Raw genomic sequence first — 16,036 nt, forward strand, 5'->3', positions numbered from 1 at the left:
CTAGGGCTGTGACGATACCAGCGCCACAATATTTCAATATTTTTTCCATGGTAAAAATGAAAACACGAAGCAGATCAAACTATTTAGTCCTTTAAAAACCTGCTGTATGGAAAATATTGTGCTATAGCTTGGAAAATAAATACATGTGACAACTTGATGTTCATTTCCAACATTAGGTTTGTTTTCCTAATGAAGTTAAATCCTTTGCCTGCTTTGTATCTTTGCCACAATTCTAACAAGTTTTGTGACACTGGTCTCTACTCCCTTCACTTATCCCTTCACCCATTCCGGACCTACCCGATGGCAAAACAGTTTTGCTCTTCCTGTCTGAAAGCCAAAAGGCATTTTCCTTTCAAAAGCGGACAGTCAAAATCATTCATAGTCCATGGAAATCACATGGGACACATGACAGCCCTTGGAGAACCCCGGACTACTGCTCATGCAAGACGGTCATGACCTCTCTAGTTAGGAGAGCAGGTCAGGCCATGCTAACATGAACTAGCTGGACTCCCTGGCATGGTGAGACACTGATAACCCTAAACCAATATAGGCTAGTGAATGGAGTCGTCCGGGTTAGGGTTGCCAAGGTTGCCAGGTAGCCAAGGTTGCCAGGTGCACAGTGTTTCCTTCCTCTTCCTCCGGCAGCTGGCTTCCGGGTTGGATGCGCGCTGTGTTAAGAAGCAGTGCGGCTTGGTTGGGTTGTGTATCGGAGGACACATCTACTTTCAACCTTCGTCTCTCCCGAGCCCGTACAGGAGTTGTAGCGATGAGACAAGATAGTAGCTACTAAAACAATTGGATACCACGAAATTGGGGAGAAAAGGGGGTAAAAAAATAAATTAAAACACACAAAAAACATTACTAGGCGCTGTTCAGCCTCTGCACAACTAGGTTAGAGATACCAACGCGCTTGGAGGTAGAGGGCTGCATTCCAGCGCGGTCTGCATTTTTCATGTTGCGATTGGAAGCAGGGGGTCAGACGGACGACTTTGGAATGAAAATATTTGTTGTCCTGCAGATTATTTGGAAACTGTCGTCTTTCTGATTTGTATGTATTAGCCTACATTTTGTATTAAAAGGACATCTGTCACATTACTCACACACTCTCATAATTCGCTGCTTTAACTTAAGTAGCCTACTTCTCTTCTAGTTGGGCGTGTGAGATCAAGTGTGCCTAGTATGTGTGGTCTCATTGAAATAGAGTAGGCTGCCTATGCATGGGCGGAGAATCAGTTATCTTTCCAAGGAAATGGACTTCCTAAATAGGATATAGTTTACTACATTGCCTTGAAATAAATATTGACCACCCATATTTGTCTCGGTCAGAAAATCGTCCCAGTCCTAAAAAGGTAGGCTATAAAAATAGCTCAAGAGAAAGTCTCTCCAACGCTGTTCTCTTCCACTACATTTTGGCTGATATAGCCCGTTAATACCACGTGAGAATCTCTGGCAATGTAACCTAGGCTATTTCTTTGGTTATTTTTGCGCATTTAGATATTGCCTATAGGGAGCAACATTGCTGGAACCATGGCTGGCAAGTGAGCTGCGTCACATACTCTTAAAATAACATTGCGGGACTGCGGTTGGGTTCGGGACCAGTTCTTGCGGTAGTTGGACAGAAAGCCAGCGGGTGCGGCATGTAAAGCTGAAGAAATCAGTCCACCGCAGACCTCTACTTGGAGGGGGTGCCAGCACAAGCTGCCCATACATTCTTTGATTGACACGTGGTTCTCACCATTTGTGTGAGAGCTTCCAGAAGTAGGAAAAGAAAAGACAAACAGTGCACTAGCTCAACCCAGGAACAACACAAAACAGCCTCTGGACTGCACTACACCTACTGGGCAGGTTTTCATGCCAGGGACAAATACACTGCTCAAAAAAATAAAGGGAACACTTAATCAACACAAATACACCAAGTCAATCACACTTCTGTGAAATCAAACTGTCCACTTAGGAAGCAACACTGATTGACAATAAATTTCACATGCTGTTGTGCAAATGGAATAGACAACAGGTGGAAATTATAGGCAATTAGCAAGAGACCCCCAATAAAGGAGTGGTTCTGCAGGTGGTGACCACAGACCCCTTCTCAGTTCCTATGCTTCCTGGCTGATGTTTTGGTCACTTTTGAATGCTGGCGGTGCTTTCACTCTAGTGGTAGCATGAGACGGAGTCTACAACCCACACAAGTGACTCAGGTAGTGCAGCTCATCCAGGATGGAACATCAATGCGAGCTGTGGCAAGAAGGTTTGCTGTGTCTGTCAGGGTAGTGTCCAGAGCATGGAGGCGCTACCAGGAAACAGGCCAGTACATCAGGAGACGTGGAGGAGGCCGTAGGAGGGCAACAACCCAGCAGCAGGACCGCTACCTCCGCCTTTGTGCAAGGAGGAGCAGGAGGAGCACTGCCAGAGCCCTGCAAAATTACCTCCAGCAGGCCACAAATGTGCATGTGTCTGCTCAAACGGTCAGAAACAGACTCCATGAGGGTGGTATGAGGGATTGGCAAATTCGCCACTGGCGCCCTGTGCTCTTCACAGGTGAAAGCAGGTTCACACTGAGCACATGTGACAGACGTGACAGTCTGGAGACGCCGTGGAGAACGTTCTGCTGCCTGCAACATCCTCCAGCATGACCGGTTTGGCGGTGGGTCAGTCATGGTGTGGGGTGGCATTTCTTTGGGGGGCCGCACAACCCTCCATGTGTTCGCCAGAGGTAGCCTGACTACCATTAGGTACCGAGATGAGATCCTCAAACCCCTTGTGAGACCATATGCTGGTGCGGTAGGCCCTGGGTTCCTCCTAATGCAAGACAATGCTAGACCTCATGTGGCTGGAGTGTGTCAGCAGTTCCTGCAAGAGGAAGGCATTGATACTATGGACTGGCCCGCCCGTTCCCCAGACCTGAATCCAATTGAGCACATCTGGGACATCATGTCTCGCTCCATCCACCAACGCCACGTTGCAACACAGACTGTCCAGGAGTTCACCTCATCAGGAGCATGCCCAGGCATTGTAGGGAGGTCATATAGGCACGTGGAGGCCACACACACTACTGAGCCTCATTTTGACTTGTTTTAAGGACATTACATCAAAGTTGGATCAGCCTGTAGTGTGGTTTTCCACTTTAAATTTTGAGTGTGACTCCAAATACAGACCTCCGTGGGTTGATACATTTGATTTCCATTGATAATTTGTGTGATTTTGTTGTCAGCACATTCAACTATGTAAAGAAAAAAGTATTTAATAAGAATATTTCATTCATTCAGATCTAGGATGTGTTATTTTAGTGTTCCCTTTTTTTTTTGAGCAGTGTAGTAATCACAGCATAGTTCTATTGAGAGACGATGAAAGGGAGGATAGGCACCGGCAGGCAATCTGGCTAGACGCTGTCTGCACCCCAATTCTTTACCCTTCACCAGAAGTGTGCACCGGTACACTCTCGCATGGATTTAACTCTGTCCAGGCAATGGTTAAACCATGGTGAGGAGTGTGCAGTGCTAGTGCTGACTTGGATGAGGGTGGAGAATCAGGAAAGGGAAGTGGCCGCTCTCTCCTCTCCATCTTCCTCCATCTCCATTTAGTGTGAGTTAAGGGGGTGCAGTTTCCCTTACCTCCGCCAGCGGTGGCCTGCAGCCGGGAGGGGGGCAGGAGTCCCAGGTAGTTGAGGACGATGTACTTGGTCTCGTAGTGGAAACCCTCAGGCACAGAGGTGGAGGAAGAGCACGAGGCAGCCATTGAAGAGATGCAGCGTCAGACTCTCAGGCACATGCAGTCAAATGTGGAAAAAGTTCAAACTCCTGAAAGTATAAAGGAAAGCATACTGGTTATTACAGTTATCAAAGTACCTAGTAAGAGCATTGATGTGTGTACAGTGAGAAACAAAGTGTGAAATGTATGCTGAATACAAGCCTTACACACATTTATGCCGTTTATGAACAGCACAGTCTGGCCACATTATCTCATCATTCCATTCATATCATGGTGCAATAGCAATGATGCACTGCAACTGCAAACTCTGTGGCAGCTGTTTCCATGAGTGATATCATAGCCAGCTACATTTTCAGTAGAGCATTTGAATAGAAAGCCATGTGCTAGTGGAAGGAGCAAGCCCCTTTTCACACAGGGTTGCCATGTTCACGGTTTTCCAGAAAAATTGGGCTACTTTGAAAATATTTTGAGTTGCAAGGTTTTTGGGCTACTTCTAAGTTGCACTGCGGCCACCATGCCTTTCCTCTTTAAAAAAAAATACATGTATTTCACTATGACCTGCTGCTGACTATCAGGAAATGAGGCGGGCTTGTTGCTGAGTGAGTGAGTGGTGGGAAGGGCCAGAGGGGGAGTGTGTGTGTGTGTGTGTTGAGAAAGCACTGCCGCATGCAGTTTAGTCCACTATTGGCTGAGTCAAGTGAGTGAGGAGACAGAGCAGCACACATGCACATCGTGACATCTTTTTACCAGTTGTAGTAAGGCTATTTAAATTGTCATTATGCAAGAGTGGAAATTTGAAATGGAAGTTATGGAACTCCCTCGCATGCTTCTGTTATGGGGGGGGGGGGGGGAGTACTCAATGAAACAGACAAAATGTGGAGAATGATACATTTGCATCTGCTGGTCATCAAGTAGCCTATTAATGTATATGCCATTGTAGGCTACCATTTGGTACAATTAATATGTTGAAATGACTATCACTGGAGTCATTTCAAATAAATTTGTGCCAGTTGTGTAGCCTACCTGGAGCTGGCAAACGTATTTAATAAATAGCCTATAACTTCAGTGTAGTGTTGTTGCAGCCTTGTGTTATTATGCAATTATTAAAATGGCCATGTTTAGTTAATTACATTTGAAGTTATCAAAGCTCTATAGCAATTGCCGATCAGTTGTTAGAACGCATTATATTGATGGTAACCGTCAGTCACATTAGGCTACAGGTAAAAGAAACTGTCTGTTGTTGACAAGCATATTCAGTTAATAAAAATATGATTCATATTTAATTCAGTGATTGAAATCCATCCTCAGTAGCCTATTCCGGCAGGCTATGGGGAAACACAAGCACTTCTTACCTCGAAATTGCCAAACTATTCATGATGAATAAATTAGTCTTAATTTGAACTAAGCAAGTTGCTAAATTGTTCAATTTACATCTTGTCCACATTTAGCCTAGGCTACTGTAGACTATCTGAAATAAGATGTAGGCCTATCAGGGGCTATAGACTACCTGCATCTAGTGCCTTCGGAAAGTATTCAGACTAGAGGTCGACCGATTATGATTTTTCAACGCCGATACTGATTATTGGAGGACCAAAACAAGCAGATACCGATTAAATAAATAAAAGTTTTTAAAAAAATGTTATATATATATATATATATAAAAAATGACAAATACAACAATACTGAATGAACAATGAACACTTATTTTAACTTAATATAATACAGAACTAAAATCTATTTAGTCTCAAATAATTAATGAAACATGTTCAATTTGATTTAAATAATGCAAAAACAGTGGTGGAGAAGAAAGTAAAAGTGCAATATGTGCCATGTATAAAAGCTAACGTTTAAGTTCCTTGCTCAGAACATGAGAACATATAAAAGCTGGTGGTTCAATATTCCCAGTTCCCAGTTAAGAAGTTTTAGGTTGTAGTTATTATAGGAATTATGACGCGTCGACTATTTCTCTCTATACCATTTATATTTCATTAACCTTTGACTATTGGATGTTCTTATAGGCACTTTAGTATTTCCAGCCTAATCTCGGGAGTTGATAGGCTTGAAGTCATAAAAAGCACTGTGCTTCAAGCATTGCTAAGAGCTGCTGGCAAACACAGTAAAGTGCTGTTTGAATTAATGCTTACGAGCCAGCTGCTGCCTACCACCACTCAGTCAGACTGCTCTATCAAATCATAGACTTAATTATAATAAACTGACAGAAATACGAGCCTTTGATCATTTATATGGTCAAATCCGGAAAATATCATTTTGAAAACAAAACGTTAATTCTTTCATTGAAATACGGAACCGTTCTGTATTTTATCGAATGGGTGGCAACCATAAGTCTAAATATTGCTGTTACATTGCACAACCTTCAATGTTATGTCATAATTATGTAAAAATCTGGAAAATGAATTAGTCTTTGTTAGGAAGAAATGGTCTTAACACAGTTCGTACTGAGCTAGGTGGGCCAAACTGTTGAACATACCTTGACTGCTTGCACTGAACGCAAGATAAGTGACAAAATTTCCCTAGTTAAAAGAAATTCATGTTAGCAGGCGATATTAACTAAATATGCAGTTTTAAAAATATATATACTTCTGTGTATTGATTTTAAGAAAGGCATTGAGGTTTATGGTTAGGTACATTTGTGCAACGATTGTGCTTTTTTCGCAAATGCAATTCTGTTAAATCATCACCCATATGGCAAAGTTGAAGTAGGCTGTGATTCGATGATAAATTAGCAGGCACAGCATTGATTATATGCAAACTCAAGACAAGCTAGTCAACATAGTAATATCGTCAACCATGTGTAGTTAACTAGTGATTATGTGAAGATTGATTGTTTTTTAGAAGATAAGTTTAATGCTGGCTAGCAACTTACCGTGGCTCCTTGCAGCCACAATGTCCTATTGATGCTGCACTCGCGTAACAGGTGGTTAGCCTGCCACCCAGTTTCCTCGTGGATTGCAATGTAATCGGCCATAATCGGCATCCAAAAAGGACGATTACCGACTGTTATGAAAACTTGAAATCGGCCCTAATTAAATCGGCCATGCCGATTAATCGGTCGACCTCTAATTCAGACCCCTTGACTTTTTACACATTTCGTTATGTTACAGCCTTATCCTAAAATTGATTAAATATTATTATTTTTCAGCAATCTACACACAATACCCCATAATGATGTTAGTTTTTAGTATGTTTTTTATTTAGAACCTAACGGACAACTATGAAAAACCCAAACCAAGTCCATTCACCTAATGGGTCAGACAGCTGAACAGACAAAGACTTGTTCCCACCAGCACAAGTATATATGCCCTACTTTAGGTGAAGTCTCCTCCTTTTCCCAAACATTACATCTTTATTGCTAGGCAGGAAATTAAGTGATGTGGGTAATAAACTGTTCCTTCTCCCTTAATGTGACCTGACCTCGGCCCCCATTCCTCACTAATCCACAGCTCTCCTCACTAATCCACAGCTCTCCACCCTTATCAGTGACTGCAACCATGAGATTGCCTTTCCCTTACTCAGTAACATTCCAAGCTTTTGGCTCATATATAACCTTAATTGACTGATAACTCGTACTTGGCTGCCAAATGTATAGGTCTCCCCATAATTGTAAATATTATGAAGAGTGATCATAATCATTATTTTAGAAATTCATCCATGGTACAGATCCTTCCTAATAACAATGCCCCACATCCTGCTGATTTGAGCTGCTGAACTGTATTTGCACTTGATTGTGTTTATTATGGATGAGAAAGTGAACTTGCCATTTCCAAAAAGTTTAATGGGGATGCTGGTTTGTTATCTGTTGCCTAGGACAGGGCTCTCTTCGTGGAGAGCTACCATCCTGTAGGTTTTCACTCCTATAGGAACAGGGTTGGAGAGCCCTAACCTATGACATCAACAGCCAGCCAGGGTTTCATTAAATAAACTAGAAGCAATACGTTTTATTGCACATTTAGGCCTAATTAAAATTATGCATTTGGCGATGTTCAACGAAATTCACTGGCACTATGAAGAACAGATTAGCCATACTCATACTCCTTACGCAATTTGCACACACTGTATACAGGTTTTTCTATTGTGTTATTGACTGTACTTTTGTTTATCCCACGTGTAACTCTGTGTTGTTTTTTGTCGCACTGCTTTGCTTCATCTTGGCCAGGTCGCAGTTGTAAATGAGAACTTGTTCTCAACTGGCCTACCGGGTTAAATAAAGGTGAAATAAAATTGCCTAATATATAGCCTACTTTTATATAATGTTGGTAAATTTACGAGGCATTACTAGATTACCAAAATATAGCCTATACGCACGGTTCTGACTGTCTCTCTGCCTGCAACGATCCTCCCTCGTCTGCTCCCCTTTCACTTCGCTATGAAAAACGCTAGTGTGTTTGCTCTTCGGTCTGTACTCACAGATAGCCCTTAATTTAGTGAACCTGCGAGAGACATTGCAAGACAGGAAATTGCGAAATACAGTATTGCGATAGCCTACACATTTTGATTACCGATTAACGGTTCTGTCTGACTGGTGGCCGACATGCCTACCTATCACTGCTGTGAAAGATGCGAGAGTTTGTGTTCTCGAAGTAGACTACGGGAAATTGTTTGATCCATTGCAAAAATACAGAATCTTAGGAGTCGATTCCGCAACCTTGACACCCAAAAATAGGAGTCGACGTGCAAAGAGTCGAGGAATCGATTATTTTGGAGTCGACTCCACACCACTACATCCACTGATGTTAAATGATCTGGCGAGTTTAATAAGGGAGAATTATATTTTATCTAGCGACATATCCAAATGTATTTAAGTAATCACATAGTTCGCAATAATAATTGTTGCTTCTAACGTAGTTAGTTACAAGTTACTCGATATTCCTTAATTGTGTTGATAACATTATCTCATGGGGGGTGGGGGTATTGTATAAATGTGACAACTCCTTTCTTGGGCTAGTTTTCAGGCATTTTGTTCGGGTTTTGAGTTGTCATTGAACTAGACCTGGCAACCCTGCTTTCACCACATTATTACACAACACATCATCGGCATGAACCATGAAGTTGTTGGAGTAATCGACCAACATTTGAGTACTGTAACGTTAGTACTAACAGTGTACTAAACCACACAGGAAAATAGCGTCCGTTCATGATCAATATGCCACTACAACCGGAGAGAAACCCAAGTTCATAACCGTAGAGATCCACATTGTTCAGTGGCATTACGCCATTGTACGCGATGCATTAACGTAGCTAGTTCAGTACAAGCTAGATCGATGAGATTGTCTAGCGTACACACCCCCTCAACTGTCCATTTCGCCTCTACGATAAACGTTATAACTAGCTAGCCTGCTAACTCGTGCTACTAAATACTGTTAAGATAGTAATATTGGCTCATCCTGAAGATCGATTGTCAAATAGCAGCTAGCTAAGTGTAGGACACATGACGTACCCGTTTCCAGAGGCAAATTCGGTCCGGACGACGTTTTGCTGCGTGTTGAGAAGCAACACGTGAAACACGCTCCCCACACTAGTACCAGCAGCCGCAAACCAGTTGTCAGCAGGGTACGCCGTGTGTGTTTTATCTCGACCCTTTCCAACCAAAGCCCACAAAACGTGTCCAATGTAGGGACTGGGCAGCCATCATGCGGACGACATGCACCTCAGTTAGGGGAGTTTAAATGACATTTTCATTTATTTAGCTAATTAATTAATTGCATAAGCACACCCACATCAAGGTGTAAAACGAATTGCATGTTGCATTTATATTATGTAATAAAAATGAGTATCATGCATTTTGATAACTGCTTGAATTCTAATTGTTTATTAATTTCGCAGTTAAAATTAAATTAAATTGTGCAAAACTACTAAATATAAAAACAAATACAAATAATGTAGCTTGACAAATACAACATAAAGAACAATAGCAAGATACAGTTAACATCAATGAAACAATGCACGTGCTGCCACCACGCGGAGAAAAATAGTTGATTTAAAGACATTATATTGTGGTAATAATGTTTGGAAGAAGTAAGCAATCATAAACTATTATCATCTTAAACTGTTTATACATTAAGAAAACAAGTCAAACATGCTCAAATCGCATGCTTTCAAGGTCACGGGCACGTCCATTGACTGTATAGGGCACATCGGACACAAATTGGATGTACACTTATCACATGACGGGAAACACTATTTAAACGCCACTTGGATTACCGAAGTGACATTTACGCAGCAGGTTAGGAGACTGAGGTTAAGGTTATGAAAAGAGGTAGGGTTAGCGAAAATGCCCTTCTAACCTGCTAAGAAAATCACTTTGTATCGAAGTGGCGTGAAGAGTCTGTTCCATTACATGAAAGGTCTGTGCATGGTCATCGTGGTCAGCCCATGGCGCTGCACACATCTGATGTATATTTAAATCTGTGTACTATGGCTGCGTTTAGACAGCCTGTCCAATTCTTTTTTTCCACTAATAATTGTCTTTTGTCCAATCAGATCAGCTCTGATGTGAAAATACCCGACGTGATTGGTCAAAATACCAATTAGTGGGGAAAATATCATAATTGGGCTGCCTTTGTAAACAAGGCCTATGTGCTCTGGGTTTATGGTTTTCACAAAGTCATAATTATTGCTAAAACCCGCCTATTTCTACAATTTATCTTCTTAAAATCGGGGTTTAAAACTAACCCTAACCTTAAATGAAGACCAAAAAGCTCATTTTTGTTTAGAAAAATGTTGATGATATAGCCTATTTTGACTGTGGCTATAGAATCTACTAGAAACCCAGGTTTACTTGTGGGGGCGAGACAACCTATTTGAATAACATTTATTTCATGTGATGTAATAAATCATTTTTACAATGTGATGTAATAATAGAAAATACAATTTGTTCATGTAACAGAATGTTTGATCATTTTGAGACTACAGAAACAGACCTAAAATGTAGCGTTGACATCCTCGTCATCAAACACAGACACCAGGCTTTGGCAAGCTTTACTGTGTGCTGCAGTGTGTGTGAGGGTGTACATTGTTTGTGTTTCAGACTACGTGTGTGCCTTCTTGGAGAAACAGAAGGCTATAGCAGAGAAGTGGACCTCCCCCTCCACTCTCTCCACAAACTCCTGACAAACACGAGCCGCATCCCAGATGAAGGAGTTGTCCTGGGTGTCTCCATGGTTTACTGGCCCCTCCATCCTAGGATCCAGCTCATAAAGTATTCTGTTCACCTTGACAAAGGTAGTTAAATGGAAGTTGACGTGATCTGCTTCGACCCGGCATTGGCCCTGTGCTGCCACGTCATAATAGGCCTCTCTGGTGGCCTGGTTCATCTCTAGGTGGGCAGCTTTGTTAAGGGGGGTCATCCAATATGTCTCGTCCAACTTCTTCACAGGCGAGTCACCATGGTACTACCATGTGGGTGGAGTTTTCGGCAAATGCGTGCAGCAGAGCTACGGTGCCACAGGAGTTGACCACTTTGTTTCTCAGGAAGAAAACAGTCAGACCCCCAAACACCAGCTCTCCTTCCTCTTCCCGGAACAACTCATGCTGTTCCGTTAGCAGGAACCGCAGAATGACGGTGCCGCATGGAATCGGTACAGACGACAAATCCTCCTCGTCCAGACCTAACATGTCCATGAAACGCCAGCTACCACACACACCCAGCTTAGTAAGCAGTTTGTTGAACATCAAGGGGTTCATCTTCATAGGTTTCCACTACATCCTACTCGACTCGTTTAGGTCCCAACTGTTGGTAAATGTTGCAGCCTGTGAACAGCCCAACTTTGCCCTGAAGTTGATAAATACAGTGCCTTGCGAAAGTATTCGGCCCCCTTGAACTTTGCGACCTTTTGCCACATTTCAAGCTTCAAACATAAAGGTATAAAACTGTATTTTTTTGTGAAGAATCAACAACAAGTGGGACACAAAGCGTAGTGAAGTGAAGCGGAATGAAATTAAGTGGAACGACATTTATTGGATATTTCAAACTTTTTTAACAAATCAAAAACTGAAAAATTGGGCGTGCAAACTTATTCAGCCCCCTTAAGTTAATACTTTGTAGCGCCACCTTTTGCTGCGATTACAGCTGTAAGTCGCTTGGGGTATGTCTATCAGTTTTGCACATCGAGAGACTGAATTTTTTTCCCATTCCTCCTTGCAAAACAGCTCGAGCTCAGTGAGGTTGGATGGAGAGCATTTGGGAACAGCAGTTTTCAGTTCTTTCCACAGATTCTCGATTGGATTCAGGTCTGGACTTTGACTTGGCCATTCTAACACCTGGATATGTTACTTTTGAACCATTCCATTGTAGATTTTGCTTTATGTTTTGGATCATTGTCTTGTTGGAAGACAAATCTCCGTCCCAGTCTCAGGTCTTTTGCAGACTCCATCAGGTTTTCTTCCAGAATGGTCCTGTATTTGGCTCCATCCATCTTCCCATCAATTTTAACCATCTTCCCTGTCCCTGCTGAAGAAAAGCAGGCCCAAACCATGATGCTGCCACCACCATGTTTGACAGTGGAGATGGTGTGTTCAGGGTGATGAGCTGTGTTGCTTTTATGCCAAACATAATGTTTTGCATTGTTGCCAAAAAGTTCAATTTTGGTTTCATCTGACCAGAGCACCTTCTTCCACATGTTTGGTGTGTCTCCCAGGTGGCTTGTGGCAAACTTTAAACAACACTTTTTATGGATATCTTTAAGAAATGGCTTTCTTCTTGCCACTCTTCCATAAAGGCCAGATTTGTGCAATATACGACTGATTGTTGTCCTATGGACAGAGTCTCCCACCTCAGCTGTAGATCTCTGCAGTTCATCCAGAGTGATCATGGGCCTCTTGGCTGCATCTCTGATCAGTCTTCTCCTTGTATGAGCTGAAAGTTTAGAGGGACGGCCAGGTCTTGGTAGATTTGCAGTGGTCTGATACTCCTTCCATTTCAATATTATCGCTTGCACAGTGCTCCTTGGGATGTTTAAAGCTTGGGAAATCTTTTGGTATCCAAATCCGGCTTTAAACTTCTTCACAACAGTATCTCGGACCTGCCTGGTGTGTTCCTTGTTCTTCATGATGCTCTCTGCGCTTTTAACGGACCTCTGAGACTATCATAGTGCAGGTGCATTTATACGGAGACTTGATTACACACAGGTGGATTGTATTTATCTTCATTAGTCATTTAGGTCAACATTGGATCATTCAGAGATCCTCACTGAACTTCTGGAGAGAGTTTGCTGCACTGAAAGTAAAGGGGCTGAATAATTTTGCACGCCCAATTTTTCAGTTTTTGATTTGTTAAAAAAGTTTGAAATATCCAATAAATGTCGTTCCACTTCATGATTGTGTCCCACTTGTTGTTGATTCTTCACAAAAAAATACAGTTTTATATCTTTATGTTTGAAGCCTGAAATGTGGCAAAAGGTCACAAAGTTCAAGGGGGCCGAATACTTTCGCAAGGCACTGTATATTGATAAAAGTCACCTTCTCAGATAGAGATTTACACAGTTATCAAAATGTCACGCCAGGGTAAGCCTACACGAAACACAGACCTTATTTTAAGTGTTTCTAAAATCCCCTATGGAAAAAATGAATGTTGGGAAAATTATTTCCATGTTTGACCTCTACGTTTTATAGAGCGTGTGGAAAGGAGTGAATGTCGTAGCTGGCACTAAGACCGCAATCAACGAGCTGTATAAAGCCATAAGCAAACAAGAAAATGCTCATCCAGAGGTGGTGCTCCTAGTGGCCGGGGACTTTAATGCAGGTTAACTTAAATATGTTTTACCTCATTTCTACCAGCATGTTACATGTGCAACAGAGGAAGAAAAAAACTCTAAACCATCTTTACTCCACACACAGAGACGCATACAAAGCTCTCCCTCGCCCTCATTTTGACAAATCTGACCATACTTCAATCCTTCTGATTCCTGCTTACAAGCTAAAACTAAAGCAGGAAGAACCAGTCACTCGCTCAATATGGAAGTGGTCAGATGATGCAGATGCTAAGCTACAGGACCGTTTTCCTAGCACAGACTGGAATACGTTCCCGGGGCTCATCCGATGGCAATGAGGATTATACCACATCAGTTACCGGCTTCATCAATAAGTGCATCAATGACGTTGTCCCCACATTGACCTTACGTACAACCCCAATCAGACGCCATGGATTACAGGCAACATCTGCACTGAGCTAAAGGGTAGAGCTGCCTCTTTCAAGGAGCGGGACACTAACCCGGACGCTTATAAGAAATTCTGCTATGCCCTCAGACGAACCATCAAACAGGCAAAGCGTTAATACAGGACTAAGATTGAATCCTACTACACGGGCTCCGACGCTCGTCGAGTGTGGCAGGGCTTGCAAACTATTACTGACTACAAAGGGAAGCCCAGCCGCGAGCTGCCCAGTGACACAAGCCTACCAGACGAGCTAAATGACTTTGATGCGCGCTTCGAGGTATGCAACACTGAATAATGTATGAGAGCACCAGTTGTTCTGGACGACAGTGTGATCAGTGTAGCCGATGTGAATAAGACCTTTAAACAGGTCAACATTCACAAGGCAGCAGGGCCAGACAGATTACCAGGACATGTACTCAGAGCATGCGCTGACCAATTGGCAAGTGTCTTCACTGATATTTTCAACCTGTCCCTGGCCGTTTGTAATACCTACATATTTCATGCAGATCACCATGGTCCCTGTGCCCAAGAACACCAAGGTAACCTACCTAAATGACTACCGAACCGTAGCACTCACATCTATAGCCATGAAGTGCTTTGAAAGGCTGGTCATGGCTCACAACAACACCATCATCCCAGAAACCCTAGACCCACTCCAATTTGCATACCGCCCCAACAGATCCACAGATGACACAATCTCTATTGCACTCAACACTGCCCTTTCCCACATGGACAGAAGGAACACCTAGGTGAGAATGCTGTTTATTGACTACAGCTCAGCGTTCAACACCATAGTGGCCTCAAAGCTCATCACTAACCTAAGGACCATGGGACTAATCACCTCCCTCTGCAACTGGATCCTGGACTTCCTGAGGGCCGCCCCCAAGTGGTAAGGGTAGGCAACAACATGTCTGCCACACTGATCCTCAACACGGGTGACCCTCAGGAGTGCGTGCTTAATATCATCCTGTACTCCCTGTTCACCCGTGACTGCGTGGCCAAGCACAACTCCAACACCATCATTAAGTTTGTCAACGACACAACAGTGGTAGGCCTGATCACCCACAACGATGAGTCCTATAAGGAGGTCAGAGGCCTGGTTTTGCCCTTGCACTATACAGTTGATTAAAATAATCAACTAATCATCAAGTTTTGATCACCTGTGTTGTGTTAGGGGGGAAAAAATCCAAATGTGCACCGAGTTTGGGAAACCCTGTGTTAGACGGTTTTGATTGAGCAGTGTTTAATTTTTTTTACCACGCAACTACCGTACATTGACCTTTAAATGGCTAAATATGCCGAGAGTTTGAGACCTGAGCCAGGCACCTTGTTATTCAAAGATGCACAGTGTCTTCAGTGCGCTATTCTAGTCCGGTGCGCTCTATTCCAACTCCTCGCATTTGCGGGGCTAGAATGGGCATCCAGCCAGGACGCATTGTGCCTGCTCTATGTTCTGGATCTCCAATGCGTCTCCACGCCGAGAGTTTGAACTTCTGTCTTTAAGCCATAGAATAAGTCTGAGTCTGTCACATTCGTCATAACGAGGAGACCAAGGCGCAGTGTGAGATGAATACATTCTTCTTTATTTAAACGAAGAACACTACACAAACTAACAAAAACGTAACGCTATAAGCTATAAACACGCGTGGTGACATGCAACTACACATAGACAATGACCCACAAACTATCCAAGGCATATGGCTACCTAAATATGGTCCCCAATCAGAGACAACGATAAACAGCTGCCTCTGATTGAGAACCAATCTAGGCAACCATAGACATAAAAACACCTAGACTGGAAAAACCCCATAAACATACAAAAACCCTAGACAGACTCTAGACTGGCTCTGGACACCGCCCCCCTTCTTTACATTGAGCCCTCCACCCTTGTAGCTCTAACCCGTGGATCATCGCCGGAGGCTCATTACTGCGGATCATCACTGGCGACCCCGGACTGGGGACCTTCGCTGGAGACCCCGGGCTGGGGACCATCACTGCATGGATCATCACCGGAGGCCCCGGGCTGGGGATAGCCGCTGGAGGCCCCGGGCTGGGGATCGTCGCTGGAGACCCCGGGCTGGGGACCGGCGCTGGAGACCCCGGGCTGGGGACCGTCGTTGGAGGTTCCGGACTGTGGCACGTCGTTGGAGGTTCCGGA

General features: G+C 43.2%; 1 protein-coding gene and 1 pseudogene across 1 annotated transcript in view; both read right to left on the bottom strand.

The window, feature by feature from the left end:
- bcl2l13 (BCL2 like 13) overlaps positions 1-9,407 on the bottom strand; it is a 37,302-nt gene extending 27,895 nt beyond the window's left edge. Inside the window, exons 1-2 of the mRNA XM_021574785.3 lie at positions 9,164-9,407; positions 3,612-3,797 (exon numbers count right to left, since the gene is read on the bottom strand). Of these exons, the coding sequence (XP_021430460.3) occupies positions 3,612-3,735 (124 nt within the window). The 5' untranslated portion in view covers positions 3,736-3,797; positions 9,164-9,407. The remainder of the gene's footprint in view (positions 1-3,611; positions 3,798-9,163) is intronic.
- Positions 9,408-10,752: 1,345 nt separating this feature from the next.
- On the bottom strand, positions 10,753-11,430 carry LOC110502245 (ubiquitin carboxyl-terminal hydrolase isozyme L1 pseudogene; annotated as a pseudogene).
- Between the last annotated feature and the right edge of the window lie 4,606 nt (positions 11,431-16,036).

This window comes from Oncorhynchus mykiss, chromosome 2, assembly GCF_057628025.1.
Source record: "Oncorhynchus mykiss isolate SJ-2025 chromosome 2, ASM5762802v1, whole genome shotgun sequence".
Lineage (NCBI taxonomy): Eukaryota > Metazoa > Chordata > Actinopteri > Salmoniformes > Salmonidae > Oncorhynchus > Oncorhynchus mykiss.